A 22,867-nucleotide genomic window follows, 5' to 3' on the forward strand; every position below is an offset into this window, starting at 1 on the left:
CTGGCACAGAACCAGATAAAACTGTACTGCAAAAGTAGATAGAGAGAATAAAGTGATGAATTGCACCTGTTCTTCTAATCATGCCGAGTCTCATTCGACTTCTATCATAACGCTGTGAACGTAGCTTCATAAGCTATTGATTTTCATGACCGCACGACACCGCCGCCTAAAATACCCATCACCACAACTCTACTTCTTCTTAGGACCAAATCGCGGAGCCCCAATATCACTTCCCCTCAGCTTAATACCCAAAACTCTCTCCATCGCCCCCAAAATCTTCTGATCAGGCGTCGCCGTTCCTCTCTCGAAATCCGCCACGATACTCTGTGTTGTGTTGCACTTAGTCGCCAAATCCTTCTGTGTCATCTTTGGCTCCATCTTCTGTCTCTGGTCTGAGATCACCGAGCCGACCTCCTTGCCTACGGTGTTGGGCTTCACGATGTCATCGCTTCGGTCGACCTTTGTGAGATGTTGGCCTTCGACGCCGGGTTTGGATGCCTGTGATTGTTAGACGGAGGGTAAGCAAAAGTGAGGGGGAAAAGAGACATACGGAGTTTCCAGCGCCGAATTTCTTCTCAGTGCCGATTACGGCTCCGCTGCGCTGGGCGGCGTTGAGTGCTGATTTCCCACGCACGACCGTCTCGCGAGATGTGGCGCCGCCGCGGGATTTGCTTCCAATCTTGGTGACGGAGTCCCAGTCGTCCATGATGAGTGATTTATGTGTTGGGGATTGGAGGTAGGAGGTGGTGTTTGGAATGGAGAGAGAGTATTTGTGTGGGAGTTGTGAGAATGTGGGTTGGTTCGTTGATTGATGTTGTGGTGACGGCGAGGGGTCATGGAATTTAAGAGTCGGTGGTAAGGCTGTGGGAGGCGGCGATTGTTGGCCGAATGAATCATTGGCGCCTGAGGCCGATATGGAAGGATCTGGAGGGGATGAGTTAGTAAGTGTCAATTTGACTAAAAGAGTACTCCAAAGTAGACATTTTACATTCACTTTTCGACATACAGCTTTCTCTTCATTGGGGTTTTGATATTAAGTATTCGAATCCCCAACTAAATGTTTTCATCTGAATCATTGACCGCATAAGACCCTTGAATTTCTACTTTTGTAGACTCTCGGTAGTTGAACTATGTGGAATGCCCATCAGTCTCCTAGAATCTATTCCATGTATACCCCAGATTATGCAAATACCAACATCATTATTAACTTATACTAACCCCCCCCCCCTTTGAGAAATGTATAGATCTCGTGCCTCACCAGAAACAAGAGTTACATGAACTCACCGCCTTATCTGCTCTCGCCAATCAATCCTCATACATCGGGTCTAAGCTCATGATCCTGCACGATCCAATTACGCACAGGGATGACAATGTATGGAACGCGAATAGAAAATAGTTCTCTTGCATCACCTGTCAGAGTCCGACGACTTGTTCACCTCCATTCCGGTCGGCGCGATCTCCTTCCCTTTCCCCTCCACCCCACCTTCCTTTTCCTATACCTATGCGGCCCTTTCTTCGTTCCAACAATGGGCTCAATCCCTCCATTTTTAGAGGCAGCAGCTTGAGTCGTACATCACTCACTTTCATTCGCCCCACGACATCGCCAAATTCTCTGCCATTAATTCAAAGAGCTTTCACAACTCCAGCTGCGCAGTGTACTACCAGTGTCAATTCACTACACAAGTTTGGGTATGTAATCAGACAGTCTTCGCTTCGAATGTCATCTGCAAACCGCACATCACATATGTTGGTTGGCGCATCAATCCTCATTCTCGCTTTATGTGCCTTAGTCTTTTCAAGCCACCTGCTTACTCTAAACATCAGTTCTCGGCCTGACCTGCTCTCGTCTCGTTTCTCGACTTTCAGACATACACCTTCGATAGCATCCTCGGTTCGACATTGCTCTTATAGACGGAACAATATGTGCAAAATCCATGGCGGACAAGATGTAGCAGCTGCTGGGCTGGACGTAACCCATGGAAGAGAAATCTTGCCTGGAAATGTCATTCCCAGACACTACGATATTACGTTGGAACCCGATTTCAAGACCTTGACATACAACGGAACGATTCTGATTGATTTGGATGTGGTTGAGGATTCTACTTCGATTTCGGTAAACACTTTGGAGCTTGAAATCCACACTACGAAGATCAGCTCGGGAACAGAAACCATCAGGTAAAAAGTCTTGTTCTCTGCAGGTCTCTAGTATTGAAACTGATCTCTTCGTAGCTCTAACCCAACATTGGCATTCGATGAGGCGAATCAAACAACCAAAATCACCTTCGAGAAGAGTCTGTCCAAAGGATCCAAAGCGCAGATGTATATGAAGTTTACGGGGCAGCTTAATGACAAGATGGCTGGTTTCTACCGCTCTACATACAAAAATGCTGATGGCAGCGAGAGCATCCTGGCGACAACTCAGATGGAAGCCACAGACGCCCGCCGAGCTTTCCCGTGTTTCGATGAACCAGCGCTAAAGGCAGAGTTCACAATCACTTTGATCGCCGACAAACACCTTACCTGCCTGAGCAACATGGATGTAGCTTCTACCACTGGGGTTGTGTCTGAAATGACCAACAGTCTGAAGAACTCTGTCAAATTCAATCGATCACCTAAAATGTCTACATATTTGGTTGCCTTCATTGTTGGAGAGCTCAATTATATCGAGACCAAAGAATTCAGAGTCCCAGTCCGAGTTTATGCACCACCAAATCAAGACATCGAGCACGGTCGATTCTCGCTTGAGCTTGCTGCCAAGACCCTGGCCTTTTACGAGAAAACATTCGACAGCGAATTCCCTCTTCCAAAGATGGATATGGTTGCCATTCCAGATTTCGCGGCCGGTGCTATGGAGAACTGGGGTCTGATTACCTACCGTGTTGTAGATGTCCTTTTCGATGAGAAGACGAGTGGCGCATCTACAAAGGAGCGAGTTGCAGAGGTCGTACAGCATGAGCTGGCTCATCAATGGTTTGGTAACTTGGTTACCATGGACTTCTGGGATGGATTATGGCTCAACGAGGGCTTCGCAACATGGATGTCCTGGTATTCTTGCAATATCTTCTACCCAGAGTGGAAGGTGTGGCAGAGTTATGTAACGGATACTCTTCAAGGTGCTCTTTCTCTTGACTCTCTACGCAGCAGTCACCCAATCGAGGTTCCTGTAAAGAGAGCAGATGAGGTAAACCAGATCTTCGATGCCATCTCATACTCCAAGGGTTCTTGTGTGCTTCGTATGATTTCGAAACATCTCGGCGAAGACGTCTTTATGGAGGGCATTCGCCGATATCTCAAGAAGCATGCTTATGGAAATACTCAAACCGTCGATTTGTGGGCTGCTCTTAGTGATGCTAGTGGCAAGGATCTGAAGGAGACCATGGATATCTGGACGAAGCACATTGGCTACCCAGTCCTTACCGTTACCGAAAATGAGGGTGATAACACCGTTCACGTCAAGCAAAACCGTTTCCTCCGAACGGCAGACGTCAAGCCGGAGGAAGATAAGGTTATTTACCCGGTCTTCTTGGGAATGCGAACCAAAGACGGCATCAACGAAGATATCGTCCTAGACAAGCGGGAAGATTCTTTCCCAGTCAAGGATTTGGATTTCTTCAAGCTCAACGCTGATCACAGCGGTATATACAGAACTTCATACACCCCAGCACGTCTCGAGAAGCTCGGAAAAGCTGCGAAAGACGGACTGTTGAGTGTCGAAGATAGAGCTGGAATGATTGCAGACGCAGGCGCTCTTGCAGCATCTGGTTACCAGAAGACATCTGGTGTTTTGAATCTTTTGAAGGGATTTGATAGTGAGAAAGAGTTTGTCGTTTGGAACGAGATTATCTCTAGACTTGGGGCTGTTCAAGGTGCCTGGATGTTTGAGGATAAAAAGGTCAGAGATGGATTAGAGTCTTTCCAGCGGGATCTCGTGAGCGAAAAGTCACACAAAGCTGGCTGGGAGTTCAAAGACACGGATGATCACATCGAGCAACAATTCAAGGGTATGCTGTTCGGTAGTGCCGGTATGTCTGGCGATGAGACATGTAAGAAGGCTGCCAAGGAGATGTTTGCGAAGTTTGCGGCTGGTGATAAGTCTGCAATTCATCCAAATATTAGAGGTAGTGTTTTCGGTATGGCTTTGAAATATGGTGGCAAGGAGGAGGTAAGAAAGTTTTCCAGAAATTCGGGTTGTTATTCTAACATAATGTAGTACGACACCATTCTCGCCACCTACCGCGAGTCCAAGAACGCCGACGAGCGTAATACTGCACTCCGTTCTCTCGGTCGCGCTAAAGATCCCGAGCTGATCAAGCGCACCATTGCTCTCCCATTCAGCGGTGAGGTCAAGGAACAAGATGTCTACCTTCCAATCAGCGCTCTTCGCACTCACCCAGAAGGTATCGAAGCCCTGTTCTCTTGGATGACTGAGAACTTCGAAGTTTTACAGCAGAAGTTCCCGGCCGGATTGTCCATGCTTGGCTCAATTGTGTCGATCTGTACCTCTAGCTTCACTTCCCAGAAAGATCTGGACAGAGTTCATAAGTTCTTTGAGGGTAAGAGTACAAAGGGTTTCGATCAGAGTCTAGCTCAGAGCTCTGATGCTATTCGTGCGAAGGCGGCATGGCTAGAGCGTGATAGAAAGGATGTGGCTGATTGGGTGGCTAACTACCAGGGGAAGGGAGTTAAGAGTGAGCTGTAGATCTGAACAGAGCGCATTGTAGATGGTTATCGAGTAGAATCTAGAAATCACCACTATAAATACACACATGAGTTCTCCTCGCAATAAGTTCAGTTTTTGCTGTTCTTATCTATATTAATCCCCTCAAGAATTTCCCTTCTCATTCCTCATGCAGGAGGTGCTAATGCCACTCATAATTAGTGAAGCTCATTTCGTAGATGGACAGTCGAATTCAAACACGTCCCCGCTAACAAGTACGTAGAGATCTTGGCTGGGTCGCCTGGTAGATGAAGCAACTGACTTGTGTGGGCGAGAAGACGGGCTGAAATGAGAGTAACACGAACTGGGAGGGAGCATTGAGAGGCAAGTCTCCGATTTCAAATTTACTGCAAAATCACAAAGCTGGACTTGAGGTTTGAAAGTACGTTGGGCTTCTTAAAGCCGTGTTTAGGGAGAAAATGAAGGTTGTGGTCAGGTTCGGAGGTTCGACTTCACCTTTGAATTTCTTCACTTCGCAATGTTGTGACACTCTTTCTTCATAACAAACTTCAGCGGCAATCATTGAGATAGATTCCGGATACATTGTGATGTCTTCCAAGTCAGGGAGTTAAATCTTGAGTACTTCTTTCGAATTTCACAAGGGTTACGTCTCACCAGGATCTTCGACACAGCGTTGAGTTCTTTCACTGTCCGCGGAGTTCGCGTTCCTTGAGAGAAATCCAGGGAAGACGTATTGAGGGGCGGGCATCGATAGGGAGGTTTTCTCTGAGAGAAGAATACGACGGGATAGGGATTTGAAATTCAAGTCACTCGCATTCTGGATGCACTCGCGGTATATTTATCACACCACCACATATCAACACACGTCAACATTCAACACTACTAGAATTATTTCATCACCTCTCCATCAACTCACCATGGTAAGCCCATCTCCCCATCTCCCCATCTCCCTCACCTCTCCCCACCCCCTCCAATCACTAACATCCCTTCCACAGCCCCCCAAAATCCTCCCCCCAGCAGCCAAACAATCCAAAATCCTCGACTTCTTCCGCACCACCACATCCGTCTACACCCTCCGCGAGCTCGAAAAATGTCTCCCAGGCGTCGCTGGCATCAACGGTATGCAAGTGAAGGAATACCTGCAAGCGTTGTCCGATGAGAATCTGATCCGCGTGGAGAAGATTGGGAGCGGAAATTGGTATTGGTGTTTTGTGAGTGAGGAGAGGAAACGACGGGAGGGTGTGTTGAAGGGGTTGAAAAATGAGAAGGGGGGTCTGGAGGAGAGGATTGTGGCATTGGAGGGGGAGGTTGAGGTTGAGGAGGGGAGGAGGGGGGTTGATGGGGAAAGGAAGGAGTTACTTGAGAGGTATAGGGTGCTGGTGGAGGAGAAAGAGGGGCTGGATGGGGAGTTGAAGGGTTTTGGGGGGTGTGATCCGGGGGAGATGAGGAGGATGGAGAGGGAGATTGTGAGGATGAGGGAGGAGACGGGGAGGTGGACGGATAATGTTGAGGCGTTGGAGAGTTTTATTGGGGGGCTTACGGGGGATAGGGGGGCGACGCAGGAGTTGATGGAGAGGTGTTGTGGGGAGGAGTATGTGGTTGGGGAGGGGTTGAGGGAGTTGGGTTTTGAGGGTTGATGTTGAGATGGTGTGGTGTGGTTAATTGTGATGGGTGACGGATTTGTTGCTGTGCTGTGCTGACTGGCGGAGGGTTGCTGACGATTACTGGATGTTCAAGGAACCAGATCAAGAGTTTATGATAAGAACTGGCTGATTGATTTCATGTAATAGCTTCGAAGGTTTTGCCGAATCAAGAACAGTGGTACTGTTTCTGAATAGCTACTCCATTGAGAGTCTGCTTGAACCTCAAAAGTAACTGATGGAAATGAACAAAGATAGATTAGATCCTATAATTCATACTACCTTCCCTACTTGGATGCTTTTACAAGTACTAGTATAACTACTATCAGATACTTCATATACTTCATATACTTCATACATCTCGTCAATTAAGGACCAACTCTATAAACCCGAGCTCATCCGCAAAGTACATCTCACACGCCACTGACTTACCACTAATCGTGATTCTAATTATACCTCGAACTTCTATCCACAAAATCCCATCCGATCAGTAATCAGGTTCTCTACAGAGTAGTAACCTTCAAGCTCCATTCCCTAGAAAAACTTTCATAGTAATCTCCCGTGAAACATAAACAAATCACATCCTCGTATGCACCACCCCAAGAAAAGATTTGCTTTTGTGTCACCACCGATGCACTCGCGTGACGCCACGTCAGTCAAGCTTTTCTCAGCTGGCGGGTGAGAAAGGCTTCTTTTGGCCCCTTGTGAGGGATAATGAGGGGACGGAGTGTACGGAGTATGTTTGGTGGTAATCTTGCGTGGAAGTAAACATCATGCCGACTCCGTTTGGTGCGTGTGGTGACAGTTGCTGACGGATAGTTCGGGTTATGAGGAATTGGAATTGTGATGTTGTTATTTCTGTCGTGAAGATTTGAAGCCCACAGGTCTATGCGTGTACAACGAGTCAGTAAACAACTCTATCCCCAATCCTTGAATCAACCGTCGTCAATCCCCAGATTCCAAATCATTAGGCTCGTTAGATCCAACTCCTCCACAAAAAGCTAGAGAGAAGAGGAAATTGACCATAATTTCATAAATGTGAGTGTTGATGTTGCTCCACACTGTATCCGGCCGTCAAGACAAACCCGTCTGGCTCAGCCACGATGTATTGCGCATTCAATGATATGACACCCAATTGTGATGGTTCTGGCAGGCGAATGTTTTCTGCAGGAAGGTTACTCTGCGACCGGAGAAGGAATGGTTTCAGTCCGTGTTTGTTGATATAATACGACGGCGTTATTATCATTTCTGTAATAATCTTACTCGTAGTTTGTCGTATTTTTTGTTCTCGTACGATAATATTCTCCACTTGTGTATCGTGTAATGCGACGGATTCGATACGCGCTCTGACGGTCAGAAGTGAGGTGAGCGAGCAAGCTGGAGCTTCATCGTGTTAGCTCCCGGGTCGAGGCTCGAAGCGCTGGTCCAGATCGATGCGGTAGAACGTGGTTACTCGAGTAGCTGAGAGGATCATAGAGAGATCTCGACTCTACCGCTTTTGCTCTAAGGCTACATACGACTTCTATGCTGGTTAGTCAATCTTACGATCTAGTATCTACACTCATCATCATCCATCTCATCTCCATCCATCTCTATCCCTCTATCTAGGGTCCAATAGTCCTTCCCCGCCCACTCCTCACCATCCGCTGCCCATCCAGCCCATGACCCCTCCCCCTAGAAACCCCCCCAAGCATCAACGCTCCAAATGGTGTGACGGATCGACCGCTCTGAACTCCGACTGACCTCTGCAGCAGCCTCCAATGCCCTTCGCCTCGACCGCCGTCCTGCGCTCCTCCTGCCTGCCAATTCTTCACATCCAATTATTCCCCCGGATCAACTCCTCGTCTCTGCTGACTGCCCTGCTCCCATGCTGGGCGCCTTTAACCTTACTCTCCGTACTCGTTCCACTCGTTCCACCAAGTCTTGGTCCCGTCACGAAAAAGGTGTTCGTTCTCTCGACGTACGACCGCTGCCAAAGTATCCGGATTTACTTGGCATCACGAATATCCTCTTGGCAAGCAAACATCTCGACGAACTGATCAGAGCATGTGCGCATATGCCACTCCAGCGTCCTCGACATCGACGCCCGTGGTATCGACTCGCCGGTCGCTTTTGGCGCGATTGACGTCGCCGTTGAAGAGTCGGACGAGGAACCTCACAGATTTTCACATCCGCGCCGACGAGCCACATCGTCAGTATTCGCCGGGAGATGTGGTGACGGGCGCCGTCGTCCTGACGATTGTTAAACCTGTTCGAATCACGCACATCACCGTCCGACTCCATGGAACGGTGCGAGTTTTCAAGAATCCAAACGATGCCAACGAGCCGGTAGTCGTGGATGCCGAATTGGCGGCCGCGGGCGACCCCAGAAAGACACAATACTTTGGAAATGGCCATGCTTCTTTGTTCAACGATGAAGTCACCCTGTGTGGGGAGGGTCGTTTGGAGACGGGTATTTACGAGTTCAAATTCGAGTTGGAATTCCCTAGGAAGGGCCTTCCGACCAGTATTGATGTAGGTCATTCAAGATTCATGGTTGAATGCATTACTGACGCGATCAAAGTTCGAGAGGGGAACGATATCATATTTAATTACAGCTACTGTGACGCGTCCAACGTCTATCGCTGCGACGTCGAGTTGCGATCAGAAAATCAACCTTGTAGAGACTGTCGATATTGGACCCATGATGGCACCAAAACCGCGAACAATATCCCTAGAGCCCATAGCGCGACGGCCGAGAAGGAGGAAAACCGTAAAGGCCAAGGAAGGAAGTCCTCAGGAAGTGACCGATCCAAGTTCTAGCAGTGAGCAGGCACGTACGGCGAGTTCGCCGCGACCGGAAGAATCCGCAAGTCAATGTGGTTCGACGGATCACACTGCGAACCCACGAAGTCCAGCCTCAAGTGAGGTACAAAGCGTACACAGCGCAGCAACAAGTGCGGATAGTGCTGTGAGTAGCAGTACGGGTTTGAGCTTTCAACTTGGACCGGTACCACCATCAGCGCGATCAGCGAAAGGAAGCCAAACAACGAATAGCAAAGTTTCAATTGCGGAAAAGACTATTACTGCGACGATTGAATGTTTGAAAGCCGGTTGTCTACCTGGTGATAATATTCCACTGAAGATTTCCATCAAACACTGCAAAGCTATGAAAAGCATGCACGGGGTAATCATAACTCTGTACCGGCAAGGAAGAATCGACTCTGCCCCGCCATTATCTCTTTTCAAGGACATCAAGGGCAAGCAAGCGGAACGTTTGAAACATGAAGAATACTATCCGAAATCAAAAACTGGTTTAGGTGGACTGTCGCTGACATCGGCGGGGTCAAGCAGTGTATTCCGCAAAGATCTCGCTCAAACATTCGCTCCAATATTTGTTGACCCCGTTAGTCTGTCGACTGTCATCAACGCGTCAGTTCGCGTCCCTGAAGATGCTTTTACGACAATCACCGGTGTTCCCGGGCAAATGATTACGTTTAAATACTTGATTGAAGTTGTAGTGGACCTAGGAGGTAAGCTTGCTGGTCTACAGCGACATGCTCCTAGAGCAGGTGCAGTGGCAACATATGCTGGGAATTCCACAGGACCTCGAGGCGATGCTAATATGTTGGCGGCGTGGGGCTCAAATATTGTTGACACTGATCACATTCGACGAGAAAAAAGTGTTGTCTCGTGTCTCTTTGAAGTTGTGGTTGGATCGACAGACAGTGCTCGAAAGCGAGGAAGGGGGAATAGTTCGGCTCAGAGAACGGTCAATGAATGGAACGTGGAATCCCCAAAGTCACCTACCAGAGTCGACCCTATTTACGAAGAATCAGCTGGACCTCATGGTCCTGTAGAAGGGCATCAAAACAACCAAGAGCCATATCCATATCACGAACATCCTTACGATGAAGAATTTCCGGATTACTACGCAAATCCTGAATACGATTATAATCATCATCCTCATTATCCACACGAACCCCCAGCGCATTCTCAGATACATGTACCTCCACCAGAAATCCAAAATGAAGAGGGGTTAAGCGAGAAAGAAAGGGCGAGAAGAGCTGAACAACGTTTACTCCCAAGTCAACCACCAGCCGAAACCACAAACGAAGAATCTTCCTCCTCAAGAACCATCAACGGTCCTTCAGCACCTTCAGCGCCGCCTTCCCATCCTCTCGACTCCGTCGACGACATCTACGACGCCGAACCTCAACTTCCAAATTCCGCACCTAGCGCTCCTCCACCTCACGACCTCCTACCTAGTGCGCCTCCACCGGTCCTAGCTCCTTCCGCACCACCACCAGAGGACCTCACCCAATTAACCCCCTCACATCCTACAGATGATAAACAAGAGCTGGAACGCCAACGATTGCTTATTGAAGCTAGTGCGCCCGCGGACCATGTTCCTGATGATGATAATGCTGGCGAGGGCAGTAGTAGTTTGCCGCATGAACCGTCGGCGCCGGTGCTGGGCGAGGTTGATGGGGATGGGGATAGATTTGGGGGGGTCAATGGGTTTGCGGTTGGGGATGGGGCGGGTGCGAGGGGTGGGGAGATGTTGCCTAGATATGAGAGGTGAATTGAGTTTGTAATAGGAGGGGAGATTGTGGGGATGGAGAGGGTTTGAAAAGAGGATGAAGAGCGTGAGGTGTTTGAATATGCACTGCGATAGTGTTGTAAAAATCCTCTGCCGTAGTGGGGAGATTTGAATGAAATGATATCCATGAAAAGCCATTCTTCTTATTCGCCTTTTTACTTTCTACACCTTTAAACTATGCATAACATATCATCATCTCTACGCTTTCCCTTGAGAATCTAACTTCCATGTCGTCAAGATATAGTACTAACAGACTAATTAACTATATAAAAACTACCCAAAGATTTAGACACTCTACCCTCCTGCATATTTCACGAAGTAACATGTGTACATTCAAACTGGTCCCAATCATCCGTCAGTGACGTCTGAAGTGTAGCTCTCACTCTCTAGCAAACACCAATATAATTAAAGAGGGGTACGCGTTTATGAGCTTGGTGTCACAGGGATAGGAGATGAAGGTTGCGTTTCTGGGTCAGGGGGTTTTGAGGGGAAGGGTGGGAGATGGTGTGTGGGTATTTGTGAGAAGTAGAGGGCACAGTGGTGCATGTATCATCGTCTAGAGATACGGTAAGGAAACCCATGATCCTCTTATCTAATATCTCATCTCGACGTATATAAAACCGCGTTAGGATGCGAAGAAGCAAGGCGAGCGTTTTTTTAATAATAATAAAGAACTATATATTTTAGTTGGAGTTATGAGTTTAGAAATTCGTTATGTTATTTTCAGGTCTGCGATTAAAATTAATATATCAAATATCTCCGCGAATAATTCAAAAAATATATATATATATATATATCTTAAAAACTATGTTAACAATATCAGGAAAAGTGTCGTTTTTCTCGGGAACCAATGAAATACCACTCCATGTATCGCAGAATAGTGCGGTTCCAGATTAGCCTTTATAGACATTAATTTTCACATCTAGAACGTTCAACACTCAGATTCTACCATATCCAAATCCAACTCAACCCGTCTTCATCTCACCACGAAAACCCTAACCACCAAACCCATCACAAATAATTGAAGTACACCGTTTCATCTCATCGCACAACGCCCAAACTCACCTATAGTACTAACAATTCCATCCACCTAAGACCGGCTCTCCGTCTGTTCCCTCGGCTGATAAGTATAGATGCCTTTGTCATGATATAGATTTAACTCGATTTTGCATTCCCTGCCGAGTAGACGATATGTCGTTTTAAATGAAGTGTCGTTTATCCTCGCTATTATCTTCGGCATAAGTGCTACTTATCCTCGATGCCTGACCATAATGTTGCTCTGATTTAAATGATACGCCATCCTACGCTTTGGTTTGATTTTTCATCTCCTTGGGATCTATACCATGACAGACATATGTAATCTCACAAGAAACAACGGACTCGATCAGTGACGTGAGTGTTTGAAAACAATCTTTCTAATTTTCTCTAATCCCGACTTTCTCTTTTATTTACAACTAAAGTCCCTTCCTGCCCACCCCACCAAATCATCTCAGTTCTAAAGGTATCGTGCTTGAACTTCTTCCATCCCTTTAATCTAGTAGAAGCAAATATAGATATAATCTCGCACGCGTCAGAAAAACAACCTCACACCACACCATGTTGTGTGGAAAACTCCAGGTACACCGTTCAAAAAACACATGCAATGCCAAACCACCAAAGAAAAATGCACCACTAGTTGAAAACACGTCGCTCCATCAGGCTCTAGGCCTTGATCTTCAGAGGCTTGGTACCAAGTCCGTTTCTGTTGCGGAAGAAATAGACATTCTTTCCCTCACCAACAGCACCCTCAGATGGCTCAACCCATTGACACCATCTAGCGCTGGTCCACATGCTCTTTAAGAAACCAAGGGAACCACCTTCGACGTTGGATCGGTAATGAATGCCCATGACTGGCTTGATGGCCTCGGTTGCTTCGTCGGCGTGGTAGAATGGGATGGTGCTGACGTAGTGGTGGAGGACATGAGTCTCGATGATACCGTGGAGGAGGGTTCGGCCAATGAAACCAAATTCACGATCGATGGTTGCAGCGGCACCACGGACGTAGTTCCATGAGGAGCCGGAGTAATGGGGGAGGGAGCCGTCAGTGTGTTGGAGATAGGTGATTGCAACTGAAGATGAAATTAGCATGTGACATTCAGGATTTGGGTGAGGTACATACCGAGCCAGTGGTTTACCCAGAGATAAGGGATAAAGTACCACACAAGCATGTTTTGGAATCCAAAGCTTTGGCAAAGTTTGTAGAGAACAAATGCAGTGATGGCAATACCGAGATCACTCAACAAAATGAGCTTGGCATCCTTAGCCTCATAAAGAGGACTGGCTGGGTTGAAATGGTTGACTCCAGTAGTGTAGCCATTAACTTTTCCTTTTCCACGGCCCTCGTGTTGCTTTTCGTGGTTGTTGTGCCCAGTGACGTTGGCAAGGAGGTACATTGGCCAACCGAGAAGTTGTTGGCCCAAAGAGTGGAGGACAGTAGCAATTGGGGTTTCCTCGGTCAACTCATCAATCTCGTGAACGAGCTTTCCAATACGGCTTGCGTAGTGTTCGCGAGTCTTTGGGACGAAAACCATGTCACGCTCCATGTTTCCAGTCGCCTTGTGGTGCTTTCCGTGGGAAATCTTCCAAGAAAAGTAAGGAACAAGAAGAGCAGAGTGGCAAATCCAACCTGTTGTGTCGTTCAGGACCTTGGATGGAGAGAAAGATTGGTGACCACATTCGTGAGCGAGAACCCAGAGTCCAGTAGCAAAGAAACCTTGCAAGATGGTGTATAGAGCCCAAAGACCAGCACGAACTGGGGTGGATGGGATATATTCTGGAGTTATGAACTTGTTGCAGATGGCGAAAGTGGTGCCCAGACTGAGGATATCACGAGCGACGTATGACAGTCCTCGTAGTCCAGATCTCTCGTAGCAGTGCTTTGGAATGGCGTTTCGGATATCATTTACGGTGTAGTCTGGGAGGTGGAATTCGTTGCCAAAGGTATCGATAAGCTTTCCATGACCCTTGTCCATCACATCTTCGATTGAGGACATGGATGAGAGGGAGGATGATGAAGGCGAATGGCGTGGGGTGTCATTTGGAGATCCGCGTGCGGTTGAGGGTGCGGAATCGGCTGTGGTCGAGGTCATGGTTCTTTTCAGAACCGAGTTCTGTGGACGAGCGGTGGTAGCCATTGTGAACGGCGTATATTTTTAATTCGAAATGTGGTTTGCTGGAACGATAGATTGTTGTATTTATGCCGTGTCGACGCAGGTAGACAACTCGAAAGGAGCGTGTTGTGTTCTAGTCTAATTTTGTTGAGGACTCAACGAGGACGGAGACTCGACTCGGGAAAGGGAGGGTATAGAACGCGAGAGCTGGTGCGGTGTTAGCAATTGATCTTTCTCTGTGCGAGAAAAGAAAAGATGAATACATACAAAGAGATGAACACTCTCGGCCACAGACGAACAGCAGGAAATCTTGAATCTAGGTGTGGTTGGTTGTGGAAGAAGAAAATAAAGTGCAGCTCGGGGTACTTTTAACTGTGGCTAACTGCGGCCCTTGGGTGCAGGTCGACCAACATCGAAACACGGTGGTGCAGGGGTCACTTCGGCAGAAAAGCTTCCACCGGCCAGCTCAGGGCGAATTTAGCAGAATTTACCGCACCAAACCAGCCAATTTTTCTGATCCGTCTAGATTCAAGACTTTTCTGCCCGTCCAGCTAGTCCACCGACTCCAGTCTGGCTGTGGAATCGAACTCGATTTTTCCGTCGATCGCTACAACTAGTAGTAAGTGCTCCGTTGTCGAGTTGATTGTTCGGAATGCCCTAGCCTAGTCCTTCGAAGATTGCAGTTTTACAATATCAAAGTTGATATCAATGGTTACGAGACAGTTGTTCATGTATTGCTCACACCTGTACTACTACTGACCGCCTGGCTGTAACCGAGTATGGCCTATTTCCTGCGTTTATCCTATTATCACTCTGCGTACTTGGTACTGTTTCTACAAGAAATCCCTCTCTGGGCGGTCATTTCTACCAATAAAATCCTCCGCTAGTCCACATCCGCGCCATGAAGGGAATCATGCAACTCAGCTGTCACCAGAGTTACCATCTGCGCGCCACGGCATGCACAGCTTCCACCAGTTGGGTGACTGCATGTTGTACTACGAGATACGGAGTACCAGCTTGACTTGCTCTGAAGTTCTTTCTGAAAGTATATCTTGATTCAACCTCTCCTCACCCACGACATCGATTCCATTCTCACCTGCTCCAACTGACAGCGGCAAGCATGATCGCCACGCTTCAACGCCACCGTCTTCGAGTCGTGGAGAAAGCTAGATGGACCGGGTACTTTGGAGGGGTATATTGTGGGGAGGTGACTTGGCCTCCTCTTGCCTGGTTTGATGTTGGGTGTTGTTGCAGTTGCTCACCGCCAACGATCGTCTCACTTAGGGTTTTGCAAGAGGTTGTGTCTTGCTTGCCTTGCTTTAGTGTGTCTTCTTCAGCTCACACTGTACATCGAATCTTACGCTTATGGCAGATATGAGGAGCTCATAATTGAAAAGTCACAGCTGAGACGGCCTCGCTAACCATCACCAAAACCTCACTCAACAACTCACAACCCCATCGCAGCCCCTCAGATTTCACATGCAAAGCCGAACAGCAAAAAGGATCGGCTCTGCTATCAGGGGCAGCTCTCAGGAACGATCAGAAAAGGCCACATGCCAAACACCAAAACAGCAGGATAAAACTGAATCGAGGAATGCCATTTCTGCGCATCATGACCCTGGCCGCACCGAATTCGACATCCGTCGTTGCATTGTCCAATGGGAGCGGTGAGGGCTGGACCCTTCCTGCAGCATCGACCGGGAACAACCCACGCTTCATTTTTGTTGGGATTGCCATGGTCCTTTTCGTTGAGGGCATGGGGTTGTGGTGGCCTGAGGATGAGGCATGAATTGGAGGTGCGAGCCGAGGGTAGATCTCGTCACGGGATGTCTCCGAGGATGTCCGTAGGTCTTTTTTATATTCCCGAATCAGCCCGAACTTTTATATCACGAGATTCGACAAACAGGTACAAACCACCGGTTCTAGTTGTTGAGACCTAGGAGGTGTCGTACTCGTACAAGACAATTGTCACACGACAGCTGAACTTACCAACCTATCTAGGTAGGTAGGTATTGAATCACTCTTGCTTCATCCAAACCATCAACCTGCACATTCACATGCAAACCCCTCAAGTCAACGCATTCGAATACGTCGGTGACAGCTCGAACCCCTCTCGATCTTAATTCCGATCCCAACAAAATCCATTCAATCCATGTGATCGGCTTGAATTCTATCATAACGCTGCCCCTAGCCGAGCATGTCTATCAGATAAGGCGTTTTCAAGTCATTGAAGTCAACTCGATAATTCGTTTCGGGCAAATACTTGGAGTTCTCTAACACTACTTATGTACTGAATATTTAAGTACTGCACCAGTGGGTAACATAATGCTGCTTAGCCAAAACATCCGACAGTGACTTAACGTTACAATGTAACAACACAGCTTACTATGCACTATTGAAGCTTAGTATCTAAACTGTAACAAAGTTTTTAGCGTCCAAAACAACAACGACTTTTTATGCTAAGAAAGTCTCGGCTGCTGTTTGTACCCTGCGTAGAGAATTGTGTTTCTAACTGAATAGAGTGATGAGGCTCGAATGTATTATTTTCTTATGTGATAGATATCTTCTGTTATAAGCATACAGCTAAATCAACTGTAAATTGTTTAGTTGTTTCCTATAAATAACAAACGACCAGAAACGGAGTTTGATTTCGAAAAGTATTTAAGTCCGTTTGTCTTTATAATAAGTAGATGGGTCAGCTGATCTCAGAGATCCGACTAGTAGGCCACGAAAGATGTTCACCTAACAGACTGGTTAGAAAGCTGGATAATTTTCCCAATTCAATACTCTCTCAAACTCTATCCTTAAGGCGTTTAGGTGATCCGCTTGCAAGTAATCTCTCGACTGTTGTCTCGTAAGAACAAGTTGGGAAGATGGAGCTTGTGGAGAAAACACACCTCGAAATAGACGAAACTAGATGGAAGTCGGCAGATATTTCTCTGCTTAATTGACTTAACATCACACACGTCGTTACTAATCTACCCTACCCAACGTCACCATTCAATGCCCCTTAATTCTAAGACTCTGTACACGTAACTTCAGCGTTGAAAACCCTTGATAAGTAAATCACAGCTATCAAGTTCCTTCACCAATAGATTCTTTTAAGTAGCTATCCGTCTGTATTACTATACCTTAGCGAAAGATACAAGATCAGTACTGAGTTATGTCCCCCCTAAACCATATGAAAATTGTTGCTGAATGAGTAATTATATATCAACGAACGATGTTCGGTTGATTGACTTTATTTGAACAAATTTTGAGTTATTGAGTTGGGATTTTAAGTCGATTGGATCTGTGTTGGATTTTTTGTGTCTGTTGGATTTGAAGATTTTGTAGTGTTGACTGGGAGGGGAGAATTGGTTGGTGAGGTTGTTGGGAGACTTCTGGCTTGTTTGGGATTGTCCGCAATAAGATAGTGTGGACGTTCAACAGCTCAATATTGCGGCGTGAGAGCTGGATGGGGTGGAATATCCATCAATCTATATAAACTGACTCCAAGTATAGGTGTAAGATTATCAAGTATACTCAGATCATTTTACTTCAAATGACTCGGAGGAAGAATTTGGTCGATGACCTTTTTGGTATGTCTGCAAATTAATACAGACTGTCCACTATGGGGAAACGTAGACGTCTGACAACGTCAATTTTCTGGGTGAGAGCTGAAATATTCACTAATGCGTATGAGATAGCATCAAGCACGGGTGTAAGATTATTAAGTACGAGGACATGCTTAAGTGTATACTTAAGTCATTTTGCTTCAGTCTAACATAGAAAGTTTCATATTCCTCGCCACTGAACACTTGAGCAAAGTTTTGGCAGTTCTTGCGTTAGAGCTGAAATATCCTTGAACATCCATAATTTGTACAGAAGCATCTGCCACATGTTCTTCGGTCTGAGTCTAGGAGATTTACATTCCTCGTCGCTACGCGGTTTAGCAAGGATAACGTACACTTGCAATAATATGATCCAAACGCCCATAATATGCATTTTACACTTCGTATGATACTGATACAACGCATTCCTACAGATCCATCTACTCCCTCTATTTCTTCGGCCACTTCTTCCATCCACGACCATGGCCTCTCTGTAAACCAATTAGCTTTGCATAACCTATTCTGAATAAGAAATGGAAAACATACCTCCTTCCAAGTCTGCACCATCTGCGGCATCTCCAACATAGCCTGTCTCCTCTTCTCCAACCTAGTAACCTATTAGCAATCATCCTTGCCCCATCTCCCCTCCCAATCACAGAAATCAACATACCGTCCCTTCAGCGTCCTCTCACTAGCCTTCCCCTTAACCCTCTCCCCAATCCCCGTCCCCTTAACCCTCAACCCATTCTCCATCCTCTTCCTTAACTTCTCCGCACTACTCTTCACCGTCGGCGGCAACAGTTCCTCCACCCCATGTTTCCTCGCAAGCTTCGCCAGATCAGCCTGTCTTCTTAAGCTAAACACTGGATCGTGCCAGAGTCCTGTGATCGGGGATTTTTGCGCGCGGAATGGGTTCGGGAAGCCGAGCGTTTCGATGTCGGGGTTTACGAATGGTTTGGCTTCTTCTGAGGGTTCGGAGGTGGAATTGGGGGTAGGGGCAGGTGTTGGGGTGAGTGTGATGGCATATGGATTTGGTGGTGTGTAGGAGGGTGGTAAGATGGCTTTTGGGGGGTAGCGTGCGAAGAAGCGTTGGAGGCGCGGGGGGAGGGTTTTGGCGAGGTCGATGTATTGTTTGGGTGGGAGGATTGACATTTTGAAATGCGGGTTGGGGTTGTTGGGCGCAATTGTCTGATCGAGTGGTGATGGAGGTGGTTGATGTTGAGGTATAAATTTCGAGATTCGCTTAGTCAGGTTTTTGGGGTTCAGCCTTGTTCTTCGCCTTGTCTGGAGTTAGAGATCAACAACATTTTTTGCGCCGACACGGATTTTGTGACGACGAGGGATTCAAAGATCTAATCACGGGTGTTATCAAAGGCTTGGACTTGAAGTCTTTCAGCGATTACGTGGAATAGTAGAGAGTGCCTAAAGGACTGCGAAAGACACAACAGTCGTTTAGTACCTATTGCGAACATGAACGGAAGGCTATCGTCACCTCCTCCCCCTCCTCCAGATGCTTCAGCACCACCTCCTCCTCCGCCGGAATCATCAGCACCTCCTCCACCCCCAGAAACAACAGCGCCTCCTCCTCCACCAAATGGCTTTGCGCCACCTCCTCCCAGCGATCTACCCCCTCCTCCTCCAACAGAATTATTACCACCGCCTCCCGAGGAGCCTTTGAAGAAGAAGAAGTCAGGATGGGGCGCGCCACGCGATCGAGGACCTCTCAGTATCGAGGATATCTTGAAAAAGAAGAAAGAGGCAGATGAAGCTGCTGCAAAGGTATGTTTGAACTCCTGATCATATTTGGTTCCCAAGTTCACAAGCCATGTTTAGTATTCTATGTATCTATACTAATTAAGTCTTTTACAGCCCAAGTTCTTGTCAAAAGCAGCCAGAGAGAAGTTAGCTTTGGAGAAGAGAGCGAAGGAGGTTGAAGAAGCAAAACGCAAAGCAGAAGCTGCAAGGGAGTCTGTTGTTCCCCACGCCAACGGTGATTATGATGGATATCAAAATGGACAGAATGGACACAAATATCAGCAGAGATCAAATGGCGACCGAGGTGGCTCTTCGGTGCCAACTGGACCACGAGCTATGCGCCACGGTGATCCACCGTCTGGGCCGCAACAAGGACGAAATGGGAATCCCAATCGACAATCAGATAATCCACCGCCACCTAAACCTGTAGCAAGTACTGGAAAGGCTTCTTTGGCTGGGGAAAAGAGACCGGCGAACAGTGATGATACTCAAGCTTCTTTGATACGGACTCGATATATGGGTGCAGAGACTAATCAATCCACTTTTTCGGCAAAGAAAAAGCGACGCCGGACTACCGAGAAAAAGTTCAACTTTGAATGGAATGTTGAGGAGGATACCAGTCCTGATTACAATCCTCTATACTCTGCTCGAGCTGAGGCGAACTTTTATGGAAGAGGTCGATTAGGCGGATTTGCCGAGGATGCAGGGGAAAGCGGAGTGCTGAAATATGCGAAGGCACTTGAAGAACGTGACGGTGAAGCCGGAGCTGCTCGTGCGAAAGAGATTATAGAAATGGAAAGGCGGAGGAAAGAAGATCAGACGGGCCGTAATTCGCTCGACAAGCATTGGAGTGAAAAGAAATTGGAGCACATGCGAGAAAGAGATTGGCGAATCTTCAAGGAAGATTTCAATATCAGTACCAAAGGTGGAGCCATTCCCAATCCAATGCGAAGCTGGCAAGAATCTGGACTGCCAAAGCGGCTATTGGATGTTGTTGCTCAGGTTGGATATGATGAACCTTCAGCAGTACAGAGAGCGGCTATTCCTATTGCCTTACAAGCTAGAGATCTGATTGGTGTCGCTGTTACTGGGTCTGGTAAAACGGCTGCGTTTCTACTCCCATTACTCGTTTATATTTCCGAGTTACCGCCTCTCAATGAGTATACGAAGAATGACGGACCGTATGCAATCATTCTAGCACCGACTCGTGAATTGGCACAGCAGATTGAGACTGAAGCAAAGAAGTTTGCTACACCACTCGGATTTACTTGTGTTAGTATTGTTGGAGGTCACTCTTTGGAGGAACAGTCATACAATCTGCGAAATGGAGCTGAAATCATCATCGCAACTCCTGGTCGTTTAGTGGATTGTATTGAAAGACGGGTGTTGGTCCTCGGTCAATGCTGTTACATCATCATGGATGAAGCAGATCGAATGATTGATCTTGGTTTTGAAGAATCTGTCAACAAGATTCTGGATGCCCTCCCAGTCAGCAACGAAAAGCCGGACACAGATGACGCCGAAGACGCTCAAGCAATGAGTAGACATCTAGGTGGTAAAGACCGCTACAGACAAACAATGATGTACACAGCAACCATGCCCAGCGCGGTCGAAAAAATCGCCAAAAAATACCTCCGTCGCCCAGCCATCGTCACAATCGGTAACGTTGGAGAAGCCGTCGAGACCGTCGAGCAACGCGCCGAGTTCGTCTCAGGCGAAGACAAGCGGAAGAAGCGTCTCAACGAGATCCTTGCGTCCCGCGAATTCGCACCTCCTATCATCGTCTTTGTCAACATCAAGCGCAACTGCGATGCTGTCGCCAGAGACATCAAACACATGGGCTTCTCATCCGTCACCCTCCACGGTTCCAAAACGCAAGAACAGCGAGAAGCAGCACTCGCCTCGGTTCGCTCAGGCGGCACAGACGTGCTCGTCGCCACGGATCTCGCGGGTCGTGGTATCGATGTCCCCGACGTGTCTCTGGTCGTCAATTTCAACATGAGCACGAATATCGAGAGTTACACACATCGTATCGGTCGTACGGGTCGTGCTGGGAAGAGCGGTGTGGCGATTACGTTCCTGGGGAATGAGGATGCGGATGTGTTGTATGATTTGAAACAGATGTTTATTAAGAGTAGTATTAGTAAGGTTCCTGAGGAGCTGAGGAAACATGAGGCGGCGCAGCAGAAGCCGACGAGGGGGGGTGGGCAGAAGAAGATTGAGGATAGCAGTGGGTTTGGGGGGAAGGGTGGGGGGTGGTAGTGCAGTTTGGTGAGCGGAATGGGAGTGGGGAGATTGATAGTGGTCGGAATGTATAATGAGCCCAGCCGTTGCGATTTTATGGTATCACATACACGTTACTTCTTTTTTCTGGGTTAATAACTCAAACCATAACTCGCGATTCGAAGTCCTACACCCATAACATATTACTGTAATTATAGAGCGATTCACTTTCCATTTCTTCAGTCTTACTATCACACTACTGTTATATACAGAACTGACCTTTTTGACAGCTATCTCGTCCACTTACATGCTGGGCACAGGACTTTGAAATTAATCGTAGGACGAATATCTTACAACCAACGAAGTATTACTCCTCGTCTTATTCTTTACAAATTAAATTCTCTAGCATCAACATCACCAAACTTCCACCTCCTTCGAGACACTTCCCCGGAGGTATAAATAGTGTAGTGTTCTCTTCAACCAACATACCGATATCATATACACAAGTCAGCTTTTCTGCAACCCTATCTCCTACTAGAAACCTACACTCCACAAAATTTAATTTCAAACAAGCACGGCTAGGGGTATGTGGATATAGATGAAGAATACTAACTCTTGAACGAGGTTTGAGTAGGTTGTTTGAAAGGGGCCCGCTTCGCTAAGCGACCCCCTTTTGGTCAGGTGAAAGACTCTTGCTCGATGTCTAAGCTGTTCTCTCTTTTGGGATAGGTGCTCGAAAGTAAGGTTGTGGTTACTATAGTATGGGATTCGAGATCTGCATGGGGAAGGAGAAGTTGTGTTTTGTAATCTCTGAAAAATGAAGAGAGTTATGGTTGAGGTCGTTGGGTTTTTGGTTTTGGTGCATGATTCTGGTGGATTGTAGATTTGTGTCAGCGTTGATCGGATTGACTGGGAGAGGATTGAAGTGGGAAGTTTTTGAGGGTATTAGGATGGTTGTAAAAGTGTTGGTAAAGCCAATGTGTGAGTCTGTGAGATGTGTATAATCTCTAAATAGCGGTGGATCTGGTTGTTTGTGAAGGAGAAATTTCGTGGGTCGTTATATGCCTATAGGGCTTTGTGGGATGGTTATATAGATGTGAAAAGGGACATGTGATGCAAGGACAAGCGGATTGGACTTTATATATACAGGTTGAAGTTATTTCTTGCACTGCTGCATGATTGTTTGGGATGGTTTGCGCGACGCTTAATTGGAAACAAGAATGAGTTCAATGAATGTGACTAATTTG

At 47.0% G+C, this 22,867-nt stretch overlaps 7 protein-coding genes across 7 annotated transcripts; 4 read left to right on the forward strand and 3 right to left on the reverse strand.

The window, feature by feature from the left end:
• Nucleotides 1-189: 189 nt before the first annotated feature.
• On the reverse strand, nucleotides 190-706 carry GLAREA_04489 (lambda repressor-like DNA-binding protein; the record flags this gene model as incomplete). The annotated part of the gene is made up of 2 exons (XM_008086866.1): nucleotides 190-498; nucleotides 551-706. The coding sequence occupies 2 exons, from the start codon at nucleotides 704-706 to the stop codon at nucleotides 190-192; spliced, it is 465 nt and encodes a 154-aa protein (XP_008085057.1).
• Nucleotides 707-1,921: 1,215 nt separating this feature from the next.
• On the forward strand, nucleotides 1,922-4,699 carry GLAREA_04490 (Metalloproteases (zincins), catalytic; the record flags this gene model as incomplete). The annotated part of the gene is made up of 3 exons (XM_008086867.1): nucleotides 1,922-2,175; nucleotides 2,230-4,162; nucleotides 4,211-4,699. 3 exons carry the CDS (start codon nucleotides 1,922-1,924, stop codon nucleotides 4,697-4,699), a joined length of 2,676 nt encoding a protein of 891 aa, XP_008085058.1.
• An 896-nt stretch (nucleotides 4,700-5,595) lies between these two features.
• Nucleotides 5,596-6,315, forward strand: GLAREA_04491 (uncharacterized protein; the record flags this gene model as incomplete). The annotated part of the gene is made up of 2 exons (XM_008086868.1): nucleotides 5,596-5,598; nucleotides 5,674-6,315. 2 exons carry the CDS (start codon nucleotides 5,596-5,598, stop codon nucleotides 6,313-6,315), a joined length of 645 nt encoding a protein of 214 aa, XP_008085059.1.
• A 2,049-nt stretch (nucleotides 6,316-8,364) lies between these two features.
• GLAREA_04492 (E set) lies at nucleotides 8,365-10,882 on the forward strand (the record flags this gene model as incomplete). The annotated part of the gene is made up of 2 exons (XM_008086869.1): nucleotides 8,365-8,832; nucleotides 8,882-10,882. 2 exons carry the CDS (start codon nucleotides 8,365-8,367, stop codon nucleotides 10,880-10,882), a joined length of 2,469 nt encoding a protein of 822 aa, XP_008085060.1.
• Nucleotides 10,883-12,601: 1,719 nt separating this feature from the next.
• Nucleotides 12,602-14,073, reverse strand: GLAREA_04493 (uncharacterized protein; the record flags this gene model as incomplete). Its single annotated transcript, XM_008086870.1, has 2 exons — nucleotides 12,602-13,008; nucleotides 13,059-14,073. 2 exons carry the CDS (start codon nucleotides 14,071-14,073, stop codon nucleotides 12,602-12,604), a joined length of 1,422 nt encoding a protein of 473 aa, XP_008085061.1.
• Nucleotides 14,074-18,091: 4,018 nt separating this feature from the next.
• On the reverse strand, nucleotides 18,092-18,794 carry GLAREA_04494 (uncharacterized protein; the record flags this gene model as incomplete). Its single annotated transcript, XM_008086871.1, has 3 exons — nucleotides 18,092-18,133; nucleotides 18,189-18,249; nucleotides 18,313-18,794. 3 exons carry the CDS (start codon nucleotides 18,792-18,794, stop codon nucleotides 18,092-18,094), a joined length of 585 nt encoding a protein of 194 aa, XP_008085062.1.
• A 318-nt stretch (nucleotides 18,795-19,112) lies between these two features.
• GLAREA_04495 (P-loop containing nucleoside triphosphate hydrolase) lies at nucleotides 19,113-21,659 on the forward strand (the record flags this gene model as incomplete). The annotated part of the gene is made up of 2 exons (XM_008086872.1): nucleotides 19,113-19,421; nucleotides 19,512-21,659. The coding sequence occupies 2 exons, from the start codon at nucleotides 19,113-19,115 to the stop codon at nucleotides 21,657-21,659; spliced, it is 2,457 nt and encodes an 818-aa protein (XP_008085063.1).
• Nucleotides 21,660-22,867: the final 1,208 nt, after the last annotated feature.

This window comes from Glarea lozoyensis, assembly GCF_000409485.1.
Source record: "Glarea lozoyensis ATCC 20868 chromosome Unknown GLAREA5, whole genome shotgun sequence".
Classification (NCBI taxonomy): Eukaryota; Fungi; Ascomycota; class Leotiomycetes; order Helotiales; family Helotiaceae; genus Glarea; species Glarea lozoyensis.